At 40.3% G+C, this 14,330-nt stretch overlaps 1 protein-coding gene across 2 annotated transcripts in view; it reads left to right on the top strand.

Moving 5' to 3' along the window:
- Positions 1–14,330, top strand: part of epha7 (eph receptor A7) — a 127,568-nt gene that overhangs the window by 89,067 nt on the left and 24,171 nt on the right. For both annotated transcript variants that reach the window (XM_033990808.2, XM_033990809.2), the window contains exons 6-8: positions 7,793–7,917; positions 10,759–10,924; positions 14,073–14,181. In XM_033990808.2, the coding sequence (XP_033846699.1) occupies positions 7,793–7,917; positions 10,759–10,924; positions 14,073–14,181 (400 nt within the window). The remainder of the gene's footprint in view (positions 1–7,792; positions 7,918–10,758; positions 10,925–14,072; positions 14,182–14,330) is intronic.

Here is a 14,330-nt window from a genome sequence, read left to right on the forward strand (position 1 = left end):
TCTTTATACAGTCTATGATCCAAATACAAAATACTTTTCATAAATATAAACCCAAGATATAGAATATGGCATGACTTATGTGGAAAAAAAGTGTCTCTCCACAGCACCTCCCATGCAAAAAATATATAATAAAATAATAATAATAATACGCCAAATTTTTGCCCCTGTGTCTGTCTATATTCCACATTCACTGGACTCTGAAATAAATATTGCCTTATTATTTCTATACCCCTTTCCCTCTTCACTGTACTGTCCATATTAGCCCGTGGTCCTCCATCATTAAACCATGGTGACAGGGGAAGCTCTGAAAGCTCTGACACCTCTCCATTGATCCGGATAGGTCACACGGAGCATGAACCAGGAATAATGAGGAGATTCTGGAAAGAGTGGAAGTGTCATCTGTCAAATATGTATTAATAATAATCCCATCTTTAGCTGATAACACATAAAAGGTCCTGGACATTCTCTTAAACTCAGAGCTAGCTAATTGCTTTGAATCATGGTGAACTTTGACCTCTCCACGCGGTCACCAAAGCTACGAGGGCATACATTGCTATTCCGTCTGCGATCCGTCCTCTGCCCCGTTCTCCTAAAAGTCTGTTTTCAAAAGCGCTAGGTTCAAGGGTATTCCGTGCACCTCGGAGTTACCGGCGCTGTTGGCTCGGAATAGGAATTGTAGTGTTTTTCCAAAATGTTTCGGGAATGACGCTTTTGATGGAGGACAGGCAGAGGGTTCAGCCACAAGGTCAAAATGAGTCATGCTGCTTAAGGGAGAGAGAGGAATTAGCGGGATTATAGTGGACACGGGGAGGAAAAGTTTGAAAATGTACAAAAATGAACCTATTTCCTTAAACTTTCGAATGAATTATTGCATCGTAAAAGTTGCTACATCAAATCTTCTGCATTTTTGTTGACCCTAACTAACCCTAACTAACTATACTGTGCCCCCTTTTTCTATATTACACATTTACACATTTTAAAGCCCCACCATGTAACTTTTAGCTGAAAAAAATTGACTAAAATAATACAGTTTTTTTGTTTTGTTTTGTTTTTTTTTTTCATTTTGGATGTTTTTAATGCCCCAAAAAACTGGAAATGCAGGCTTGCATCTCCACAGACCCGACTTTACCTGACCTGACTAGCATCAACTAAAGTCTTTGCTTATGAAGAAAATAAATGGGATAAGGTGACATAATTTACTTTATTTTGTTAGGGTCAACATTGTTTTTTTTGTTTTTTTTGGACTGTAATGATAAAAAGAAAATATATATGGTTTAAAATAATTTGATTTCAGAAAATTAAATCCTGAATTTGAAATCAAGTCATCGTTATTCCATTTTTCACCGTGCAGTCACTTACAAACCCACCCACGTCCTCCTATATAACCAAACACGGTGTAAAACAGAGTGTAAAAATGTGCAGGTGACCCATGGGAGCGTCGCGTGACCCTTCTCCCAGACGCAGGCTTGTGTTTGGGGGGGGAGGTACACGTCTTCACTGACCCCTCCCGTCTGCAGGTCTGAGTGCCGCACGCCCCAGTGAAGCCTTTATGTGGGGCGAGTATGGAGAGTGCATTAGGCAGAGGAGCACAACTGTGATCTGTGTTTTCACTGTCAGAAAGTCATGACACACAGTCTGAAGTGGAGTGTGTTAAAACTGCATAGGCTGAAGTTAAATGTATACCTGAGACTCACCTGCAGGTACACACTGACAGTGGGTGTTGGCAGGAGCCGGGAGACAAGATGGCGGTTGTAGTTTGGTCGTGCTGTGCTATAATCAAGCTAAACGTGGGTTTCAGGATGATGCAGATTAGGACAGCTGCCGTAGCAATTTAAAAACTAAATATTTTGAATGGGAAAGTAGTACCTGGAAGTTAAAACCCATGAAAAAAAAACAGTATTGGGTTTTTCCTATGACATTGACAGACTTATTTTTGCATCATTTGTGCATCACTTGTGCTCCTTTCCATTGCAATGTTAAAATAAATAGATAAACATAGACACTTTTAATACACTGCCAATGCCTGCATAATTCTGGCATATTTCAGAATGATCATTTTACTTGATCAACTTGCTAATTGCTATGATAATTACAAACAAAGTAGTTATAGACCACTTGTAAACCAACATAGCTATGGTGATACTGAAATTTCAAAACTTGGGAAAAGCTCTAATACCCATTTCGATACCGTGATGTCATTTTCAAAACAGATCTTTCATCATCGTAACCGTTCACAGCAATTCATCGAAAATAATACCATCACAATTTTAGTTTTGCAAATGCAGATAAGACATAACATGCATTTTACAAAACATTCTCTTGGGTAATAACTAATAGCTAATTTCACCCAATCAGTAACATTATTTGCTAAGAATCATGGGAAACAACTTGTGATGTGACGACTCGGGTCTTTGGAACGGTTAATTAATGTGAACGGTTGGAACATGATCAAATTTTTGAAAAGAATTGAGTCTTTTTCTTTCCACTTTTTATGCATTTTTATACTGATTAACGCTGAACCAGCACAAGAATCGCGAGCACGAAAGCAGAGGAGGCGACACGAGTGAGAGCTTTGTGCACAAAAACCTCGTAATAACAGTTAGTTTTAAAAATATATTATTATTGTAGTGCAACATTTTATTTGGATTTTCATCATTTCAAAGGGTAAACACACTCCCACTCTCAGGTTGAACCATTTTAAACACATCTCGGTCCCTTCTCTCTGTGATTAGTTTGTGGATAAAATGAGTTCTCACATTGGCTTCTGTCGTATAAATAAATCGTAAAAGAGCCAGCCTTTTGAATGGCTCTTTGAAGACAACAGATCCAAAAGCCCCTTTACTAGAAACAACTGTGTGACCCTATGGCAAACAGTTGACTCTCTGTCACGGTGCATTTTAAAAGTGAGAATACCACACACAGTTGTTTCTGTGTTATGGAGCGGTATCAAAGCGCTAGAAAGAAAGAACCAAGGGGGCGGGGCTACAGTTCACACTCAAACATGCTCCTCATTCATGTTTTAAAGTCAAGTACAGGCACTTTAACTTTCAGTACACTCGTTTCTTAGTTTCTCAGGGTAAATACATGTGTTATGGTGATTTACTCATGCACAATAATGAATGATCTCCCTGTCCTTCACTTTTGGTTGTGCTACACCGTGATTTGACTCATGTCCCTCGTCCTACTTCTATAGATAATGTCCCACTTGTTCAAAAAATACTTAATGACTAACTAGAAATATACTTTTTTAGGGGAGCTGTGTTTTGAGTTTTGAAATGATCTCTTGTTATTACGAATTTTCTAATTGTGTTTAGGGATAGACATTAAAAATCATATGTTTTTACAGCAATCTCAGTCATAATCTATACACTTTAAAGTCTGATGTTCATCCAACCACATTAACCAAACTGCCCAACCTATACAAATATTTGTGGGGGTCAACTAAAAATAAGCGTTACTCAATTTTGTACTCTATAATATTTTAAAATTCTTATACAATTTTAGTTTTACATAAAAATAAATAAATAAATAAAAAAACGCATCACCCTTGTCTTGTCCCTACACAGTCAGAGTCCATTTTGCGGGAAGTGGCGAAGTACTTGGACTCCGCCGACTGTAGCGCCAGGAAATAGTCTGTGCCACTTCAAACAGATGTGTGATAAGTCTGGAGCAACAAGTGCAAAGTGTTTCTTATGTGAGTGTGTGTGAGAGAGACGGAGAGCGTGAGATGGGGTAAGGGAGAGAGAGAACGAGCGATAGAGAGCTAGAGAGAGTACATTTAGCACGATGTAGCTTTGATGTGGATAGATTGTGAGAGCGATGGCGGTTATCGTCTGGGCTGGGCTGCTCTTCGCTGGGGCAGGGTGTGGAGGAGACAGTCACACGCTAGTCTTAAGTCTTAAACACTGCTGATGTGGTGATAAAGACAACAATATACATCTAGATATGTTCTTTATAGCACAATAGGAATCACGCTGGCTTACATAGATGTTTACTGACGCTTTTGCCGTTTGATTTCTGAAAGGTGCAGTACCTGATTTTTACGCAAAACAAAAGTAGTTCATTTTAAACTGTTTGCAGTGATCCAAACCTAATCTAACACATTCCCAGCTTTCTTAACATTCACGGTGGTGCTTTTCACAACAACGAAAGACCAGAGCAGAGCTTTGCCATCAAGCCATGATTAAAAACAATTAGCATGCTAACAGAGCAGTTTGCTTACTTCCTGGTTTCCAAATGTTTAAACTGCTTTATGATAAGATAAGATAGATTTGATTGTACTACATGATCCGGTAGCATTAGTAAACACACTGGCATTATTGCAAAAGATTTGGTAAACTGTGGTTTGGGCGTTACAGTTCCTTTAAAACCCAAAAGCATTCGCCTCCACATTTGCGCAACCACAAGAATTTTTCAATTAAATCTGCAACCATCCCAACATTTTTTTTTTGTTTTTTTAATAAATGAACCAATTGTCAAATGGCGGTACACTGTGTTCTCTAATAGTTGTCATACATGTAAAACAAACATTAACAACAGCAATTTTACCTCTTTTTTATCTCTCACCTCATTTAAAGACTTATATGGGGTTTTAACTGCTAACACGCAGCATATTTAGTTCACCATGTTATCTTTTATTGTTTTGAAAATGCTATATTTGCCAAAAACACGGCATTAACATTTTACTTTACATCACTCTGAGTCTCCCCTCTCTCTGCTCTCTGCGCTAAGTTACTCCCCATTCAGAGCGAATCACACTGCTAACCATAATGAGCGTTCGAAAAGGACCCGGGATAGATCGCTAAATTACTGAAACGTGCATGGATGACATCTAAAACCTCTTCAGGCATATGTTTTTCATGACGTAACAACAAAAAGCTGTAAAAAACAAATATCAATCTTGCATAAACACCCCGCTTTAAACATTTTATAAGCCTATAGAATGTTGCAATACTTCCATCATAAAAAAACAGCGCAGCATATCCCAATCGCCAGCAATCTCTCCACAGTATGAATAGGCCATCTGCAGACTATGAAAGAGCCTAAATTGACTCAGGACTTAGACAAGAAGCATCATTTAACCATCGCAAACACCAACCAAAAGACTTCACAGGATACAAGACCCCAGTATATCACTCTGCCGTCTGGATGGGGCACGAGGAGCAGCCAAATTGGATGAAGTTAAGCTGCACTAACTGCTTGTTGTGACTCGGGGGAGTGAACTCAATCGTGCTTTGAGCGGCCAACTGCGAGGGAGAAAGACCCACATTGTTGCGTGTTTGTGGTGGATTATGAGCCCCATGTCACAACGCTGGGTCTGTGGCCGCGGGCTCCGGGATGCGGCTGTCGTGAGCAGGACCCGGGGGAATGCCGATGGGGCCTAATGAGGTCCAAACCCGGCCCCCGCGATCAGGAGCGGGTCAGCGGGTACAATGGAGGGTCAGGAGAAGGGTGGGGAGGGTCAGTGAGCATGGATTTGACCGCTCTGTGCCAGGACTGGAGTGGAAAGGGGGTTTATGTCACGTCAACAGTATGTGGTTTTTGCGTTAGTTTTTATGTTAGTAGACACAAAAAGAGTGTATATCTTCCAGTGGGTAACTTTGCAACCTGCTTATCTTTATACAGATACTTTGCCTGGAATGTTCCACAGTACAGCGTTAAACATACCTATCTTGCATTTAGACATTATACATTAAAGATTATGTTCTTTTATTAAAAAAGACAACAAAAAAACAACAACCCTGACTTACATGCATTCTTACTGTGATTGGGCTTGCATCTCCATAGATCTGACCTGTAGCTTGACCTGGCGCTTGTCTTTATACAGATTCTTTGCCTGGAAAGTTCCACAGTACATCATTAAACTTATCTACCTTGCATTTAGACATTATACATTAAAGATTATGTGCTTTTATTTAAAAAAAAAGAAGAAAAACAACCCTGAAATACATACATTCTTACTGTGATTGGGCTTGCCTCTCCATAGATCTGACCTGTAGCTTGACCTGGTTGTGGAGATAAGTGTAATGACGTACTGTGGAACATTACAGGCAAAACGATTACAACTGTATGGAGACAAACAGGTCGCGAAAAGTTGCATAGTTCACCCGTACACTGTATTGTTGTCATTACATGCTGCCATTGTGTCATTGGGCAAGACACTTCACCCAGTTCACTTGTATAAATAGTGCACATGTGTGAGTAACAGAGGTAGACAACGCTTTTGCCACAGAAAGGCCGTCTTTTTCCCGATCATTCCGCCCCAGGGCAGATGTGTCTTCTTCGAATCCTTAGCATTTATAAATATAAACTTTCTTGGAATTCCTTCATCACTTCGCTGAGCAGAGCAGAGCCGGTGGCGTTTGCTGTTACCTGAAATGTGAATCCATTCCCAGACCGACCGTGCAAAAACCTGCTCCTGCGTGCTAATGAATGTTGTGCTCCCATGGCTCGTGAGTCATCATTTCTCCCAGTGTTTACAGGTGGTTTTGGGGAGGCTCCGGGTTCCAGGCTCTGGGCCGGCCTCTGGGCTCCAGGCTGGGGTAAGCAGGTCTGGACTGCCTGGTGGGGCCCTGGGCGAGGCTCTGTCTGGTTTGAGGCTTTGGGAGAAATCTGTAATGACGGTGATTATGCGGGGATGATGTTAAGTAAGCAGAAATAAAGCACAAGGTATTAGCTCAAATGCATGGACGTCTACCGAGTGGGATTTTAGAGACGGATCACTCATCTCAACGTTCATTATTTCTATTTTTAAGTCGATTTTTGTATCACGCTGAAAGCTGAACATGACTTTTTCGTCTTTTGCGTAATCCCTTTATTAAGCACGAGTTGCCACAACAAACAGAGATTTGGCAGCCAGATACCCTTCTTGTCACAACCAGTCAGATACAACATGAATGAAGTAGGTCTTGACTGTGAAGTGTTTTGCTCAAGGATGCAACAACAGCAATGCATACTGGCATGTGAGTTAGGTTTAAAGTGGGTGCATGCGCCACCTCTACTTTAAATTAGGCCTGGGCAATACGCCAAAGAAAATAATCACTTTCTATTTCTTATTATGTGTCTTATTAAAATCAAATCAAACTGTCTTTCAATATGTAAAATCCCATAAACGATTTTTTTTCTTATGTATTTGACCAAAATTTGTCTTGCCTTAGGACAGATGTATTGTATAAACATCTCTTGGGGTCAAAATAAGTTCACCGCCTTCTTTTATTGGAAAGCATTTTACTGTCCGATAATCAGGAAGTGCTAGGAAGTGCATGCTAGTTTGATGTTAGCAGTACTGTGTTTTCTGAGCACAATGAATACCGTAGTGGGCAATAAATAGTGTATGAACTTTAAAAACGCAGTGGAGAGACTTTAATATCCTGAACGTAAACAACACAGATTTTAAACGTTGCCATTCAACACAAAAATTGCTACGTTTCTTCTTCCAGACTCCACGTCTCCGTTAAAAAGACCCAGGCTGATCATTGACGTTAAGAACCGAACTGATCACTGAAGAACTTATTTTTATTTTCTCTGCATGGACTCGTTTCATAACAACAAACCAAATCTGAAATTGCGAAACTCCCATGAAACCTGAGAATTCATTAGGCTGGCTTGTCTTCACTTCCCAAACTCTTCCTCTGTTTGACTGTAATTGGAATTTTGATCATGCGGTGTAAACACTGGGAGGCGTTCCTGTGAATATTCATGGGGGCGGCTGAGACGGGCGGGGATAGCGGCGGTCGGGGGGGGGTGCGCTTGTACGTGACCTCTGCTCATTGACGTGTTCTTGTCCAAACAGCGCCCTCCCAGGTCAGCGAGGTCATCAAGGAGAAGATCCAACAGCGGAGCGTGCAGCTGTCCTGGCAGGAACCGCACCACCCCAACGGCGTCATAAAGGAGTACGAGATCAAGTACTACGAAAAGGTAAGAACTATTTACGTTGATGTGTGACGTGTTTAGTAGTAATACACAATACGCTGCACTACGCACTTTCAAAACTTAGCAATTTTTTGTGTGGATATTGTGAAAGCAGCTCTTAGGGTCAAAACAAGTCTTCGTACAATTATAACGCATTTAATCGTCCATGAGTCAGGAAGTGGGCTGTTAGCGTGCTAGTTTGTGTTAGCAGTATTGTGTTTTCTGAGCTTAAAAAATCCTCAGAAAACATAAATCGTTGTATTGTCCACAAACCAGGAAGTGCGATGTTAGCATGTTAGCTGGTGTTAGCAATACTGTGTTTTCTAAGCACAAGAGATACCACAGTGGCCAGTATTTACACCTGATGATGTCACAAATTGGAGCCAAAAACACACTGTGCGCTAAACTCCAATTGTTAAGATTTCTACAAAACCATGAGAACGTTGTTTGTAATTGTACACTACACTTTCATCACAAGTGTAGTCAAAAATATAACAAAATAGTAACGTCTTCATGAATTGACCTTGACCAGTATAAAACGACCTCTACGTGAATCGCTTTGCTCTTCTGGACATATGCTAATGTTGACTTCGAAATGGTCCAAACTCAAACCTGACCACGTTGTATTGCCCAAGTCTGAGTGTTATTTGTGGCAGGACTTTGCTGATTCCAACATTTCGGGCTGTTTTTCTCTCTATTTTCTCAAAACCACTTTTTTTCCATTTCAAGATGCCAATTCTTCTTCATTTGCTATTCTGAGTGCGCGCTCCAAAGTGGAATCCATGCAATCCTGCAAGTACCTACTTTGTCTCATAATTGCAATAATGAATGAGAGGCTCATAAGATTTTAATCAGAGCTTCTCTACTACCCCCACACACGTTAGCATACACGCCAACCCCCTCCAACAAGCAGTTAGCATGCTACTATTTTACTGTGTGTAGCGTCATATTAGCGCTTTATATTGAGATTTCAAAGAACATGTGCCAGGATAAACATTTTTTTTTTTTTTTTACATTTTACTACAAATGCTGCCTAGGTTTTTTTTCTTTTCTTCTTGGAAATGGGCAGCTAAGGGCGGCAGTAGTTCAGTTCATGATCCGAAGGTTGGCGGTTCGAATCCCGCTCTCGACGTAAACATCACTGGTTGAGCGCACAGATCCATTGAGCCACAGGTTGGCGGTGCAATTTCGGCTCCCACAAATGAATACTGCCATTGTGTCCTTGAGCAACACACTTATCCCTTGATCTAAAGTGCTTTGCGTGCCTTGAAAGTAGACAAGCGCTATACAAAAATGTGACCATGACTATCAATGTGACATGCATAACTGTTAGCTAGCTACCATATGCTAAAACTTAACCAAAATCCACAACAGTTATGATTAGATAAATAAATTACAACTCAAATAAATTGTTTCTGGATGTAATTTTTGGGATTGATGACATGGGTAGAGGTATTCCTTCCTAGAACGCACTACTTCCTGTGTTTTTGTACTTTCTATTTTCCACAAACTGCCGCTATAAAACTATGATGCATATTTACCACAGGTGCTAAATCAAGTCGTAATTAGACAGACATAAAAACGTGGCGGTGCACTTCAGATGGACCGGCCGTTGGATCGGAGGCGCGGAGCCGTGGTGCCAGCTCAGCCTCTGGTACAACTCTCCACATCAGCTCCTCTGTCACGTCCTGTGGCTCTGCTCTGGCCAGCTGGAAAAGTGGAAAATTGGAAACAACGATGACTTCACTAACAATCCCTGGCATTCCATTTTGGCCTGGGCTGCCCGGAGTGCTCATGTCTACAACTAAGTACACAATGTAGCCTATATATGCAGGCCGAATCTGAACGAGCCTTGTAATCACAAACTGCTGGTGGTTTGAAAGTTGTGAGCGGAGGGAAGACAGACCGCATATGAAATAGTAGTACTTGTTATGTTTCGTAATGTGGATGTATTATTATATTCTCAAATCAAGAGGTACAGATACTAATTTATACAAAAACAACTAGCGCAACTACATATTCAATCAATCAACGCAAAGCAATTATAGTTTAGAGCAACTGTTACCATGGCAATCCACTATGTTTGAAGCAGCAGCGCAAAACATCTATAGAGATGCATCGGACTAAAAAAAGAAACGCAATTCAAACTCAAAATTTAGTACGTAGCTTAAATTGTCTTTTTGTTTAACATTAGGTTCACTGAAAATTCCATGAAGAGTGACATCACTATCCCACGCTCTGTGAAATTGAAACTTTCCTGAATTGTTTTTGAATAGTAATAACTTATAGCAGAACTAGTTTAAGACCTTATGCTAATACCAAAAATACAACAGTTTTTGTCTTTAAAATGACACGTAATTGCACAAAAAACTGTTTCCATAGTGGTTTTGAAATTGGTATTCATTTAAATGCTTAGTCACTTATAAATAATGTACATCTTTGGTCAGTACGTGTATGAAATGTGGCATTGTCTACACCTGCCTCTGGCCTCACCGATCACTAGTTAATGCTTCAAATGAAGGTAAAATGAGGTAAAATAAGCGTCTGTATTTCCACGACCACTGTTTAAAAGACTATAACACACGGCATAAATATTAAAATTACTCTTGAATACAGTTTTATCAGGCTCTTTTGTGCGCACTGCTGTAAAGTGGTTAAATCCATTCAGTGCTTTCACAAAGTGCAGGTAATTACGCCCTGTGAAGTCTATCTGCAGTATTTTAGCAGCCCAGCCATTAAGATAACCGCACTTGAATGGGACTCAATTATGAGCCGGATTCTCACATTACGCTAGCGGCTACAGTTCTGAGCTCCATGCTGAAAATCCTGTGTATTCTTCTCCCATAGGACCATAAGGATAAGGTGTCCACGGTGCGATCCCGGTCCACAACGGCCACAGTTAACAACCTGAAGCCCAGCACGGCTTACGTGTTCCAGATCCGAGCGTTCACCGACGCAGGATTTGGAACGTATGGCCCCCGAGTGGAAATCACCACCAAAGAGGAGAGCACAGGTAAGGCTGTTATGAGAGTGCCACTGGGGAACAGTCTGAGGATTCGAAGTAGGAATTTGAATGGTTGTTGCAATTATTGTTCTGGGGCTGGAGTGTGGATGAAGTGATGGTAGTGGTTATTTGGGTCATAATCAGGATTGTTTAAAACTATATTAAAGTTAACCTGAAGAGGAAGTGTAGGTGGACAGATTGGTGACAGTACATCAGTTGGTGTTTGTCCACTGATCGGAAGGTTCAAATCCCGTTCCTGACATAAACATCATTGGTAGAGCGGGCAGATCCACTCACCCACTGGCAGTGCAAATCCAGCTCCCATAGATGAATACTGTTGTTGTGTCCTTGGGCAAGACACATAACCCACCTTGCCCCTCCATAGTCTGTGTACACTGGTGTATAAATGTGTGTGTGAATGGGTGAGTGGGCCCTTAATATAAAACTGCTTTGAGTGACTTGAAGATGGAAAAGTGCTATATAAAATGTACTATTTACCATAGATACAGCTATCCATTATTTAGAATAAATGTATTGACTGCAACCACAATTTCCCTTGCAATTTAAATTGTAATAAATCCACAGTATGTCACTTTTTTAGCCAAAATCAGACTAAAAGAAAGTGTTTATTGTACTGAAAAACAATGCCTCATCCCCCTGCTTGTTTCCATGGAAATATTGTTCCTTTGGCGATAACAGTCCACAGTATGAAATAAAACATATCTATCTCCATGGAGAATGTTCCAAAGTATAGTTTAAACCAGGCATGCCCAAACTCTGGCCCAGGGGCCAAATGCGGCCCACCAATTTTTCTTGGTCTTCAAGCTTCCAGATGAATTGGCCCATATCACCTTAAACAGTACTTTTGACTGTACATTTCTAAAAATGTACTTTAACAAGCCCATATCAAACATTTAATGTGTGCCATTGAGGATGTGAGCATGAATAAAGGTCTAGTGGTTCAGTCTAATTTGTAATAAACAAATTAAACAGATTTGAAGTATTCACTGTATTGGTGACCAGTTTATGGCCCACAATCGAACCTCAGCTTTGTCTGTGTTTTTATATGTGGCCCTGAATGAGAAAAGTGTGGACACCTCTGGTTTAAACTTTCTATTTCCATGGAATCATGCAGGTGACATGCCGCCTCCAGAAAGTTTAATATTGTGCCTTTAATTGCACATGCTTAAATTAAGAAATGTTGACCTGCGATAAGATAATAGATAATAAATTAAATCTATCTCAGAGTAAATTGTGCTCTTTTTTTTCTCACTTTGTAGAAACTTTAAATTTGCTGTGGCATCTTAATCCATCATTAAAACAACTCTAAAATTGAATCCATGCAGTGGAATTTCCAAACATAATTTAGAACAGTGATTCCAATTGTCCAACTTTAATTACTTTATTTTTGTGGCGTTCCATTCCATAATCTTCTTGTTAAAATCATATTATTTCGAGTAGAGATGGGATCAGAGTAATGACTACAGGAGCAGGAGGTGTGTGCTGTGACCGGCCTGGTATCTGTAGCATCATGTTTAGTCCACCGTGGGATAAGCTAATGCTCTCTGTAATAACCCAGGGAAATGAAGGCTTTGGACAAAAGTAAACACAAAACCATTTAGTTTATGCAGACAGAAGGGAAGGGAGGGAACAGGCGATGTCATGGAGAAGTTGTGGGACTGTTTGTTGTATCATAGGAAAGAGAAATGAGATCAGATTTCTGCTTTTCAGAAAAGTAAGTCTGGTTTACTTGTTATTTATGTATTTATTTATTTATTTTTACATACATATATCGTTGCAAAAACTATACACCAAATGGCATATACTTTTGGCTTTACAACAGTAAGCATTTTTGTCTTGAAACTAGTAACATTAACAAAACTGAAATGTAGATAAATTGTTAAAACAGGTCTTTAAATAAAAAAACAAACTTATTCTATTAATTTTTCTGTATTTCTTAGATTTTTTTATTATTATTATTAATTTATTTTATTATTTTATTTTTTTTATAAATAATAAACCTGATGTTCAAATTTCACATATACTGTATTGAAAACATAATTCATAATCACTCAAGCTTTATTTCACACATGAGCGCGTCCATATAGAAATTGCAATATTGTGATAATTCTACATATTCCCCACCTCTAATTTCACCGAGCCCTCCTCTGGATCTCCCACATACCCAGCCTCCCGCCTTGTATTAGCTCGAGCTTTTGTCAGCGTTCCTCTGCGTGTGATCGGGGCGGGAGAGTACGCTTCCCCAGTCCAACCTGAATGTGTCTTTGTTGAGATGAAGGGCAGCGCGGCGCCGTCTGGGACTATTAAGCCCACTTTCTGAGAGCGAGCGGCGCTGAGGACAACGCAAAAATAGCACCCCTTCCCCACACACACACACCCCCACCGCTGAGGAGGAGCGGGTGATCAATCTGAACAGGCTCATTAGGCCCACTTTAGCACAAATGAAAAGTCGGTAGGTTACAAAAAGACGGCAGGGTTTGTATTTTTGTGACATTGTGCGTATATGCGGCGTGTATACATTTAAATTAAGGCTGCAGCTGATTTCTTTAGTGGTCAGAAATATTTTTTTTTGAATTAATGAGATAGTCAAGCTGTTATTTCTATTGTGAAATGAGGTTTTTCATTATTTATAGCTGCGCCTTGGACCCCTCTGACCACCAACATTCACTCACCACATTCATACTAGACATGATGGGAGAAGTGTCTTGCCTAAGGATAATGTTACAACTTGGTCCGAACGGGAATCAATCCTCTGACCTTTGTGTTGGTGGTGGATAAATGATGTAACCACTGAGCCACTGGTGAAAAAATATCACTGAATGCTTCTAGATAAAATATTTAGGAGTATTTTTAGTATATTTTAGTATGTCTGTGTAATTAGGGGCCTGAATGGTTACACTAAATATGACTCAATAGAAAGAAGCAAAGAAACACTCAAACAACTTTTTGTCCAGTTGACAGATTTGATTTTTTTTTCTTTTACTCCATATTTTAGTATTTATATTAATTTCATTTTAGGAGAAGGCATTTTTTTGTCAAACACTACTGCCGACTGTTGTCAAGTACGAAAGAAATGACCATAGAACACCCCACATCTCTATGTACTAACCCGTCCCTGTGGTGTGTGTGCCCTCAGCCACCGTCGTGTCCAGCGAGCAGAACCCAGTCATCATCATCGCCGTGGTGGCCGTGGCGGGGACCATCATCCTGGTCTTCATGGTGTTTGGCTTCATCATCGGGAGAAGGTACGCTCTCGCCGGCCCCATAGATTCTCCGCTTCTGTGAGTCTGCGCTTCAGATTTCAGCACATTTCTGTCACTGGACCGTGCACTCGAACGCACCATCGTCTGTCTGTGCTCGTGCTGATCATCGTACCACTCCATCCACCAAAACA

The sequence above is a fragment of the Periophthalmus magnuspinnatus genome, chromosome 24 (genome assembly GCF_009829125.3).
Source record: "Periophthalmus magnuspinnatus isolate fPerMag1 chromosome 24, fPerMag1.2.pri, whole genome shotgun sequence".
Taxonomy (NCBI): Eukaryota; Metazoa; Chordata; class Actinopteri; order Gobiiformes; family Gobiidae; genus Periophthalmus; species Periophthalmus magnuspinnatus.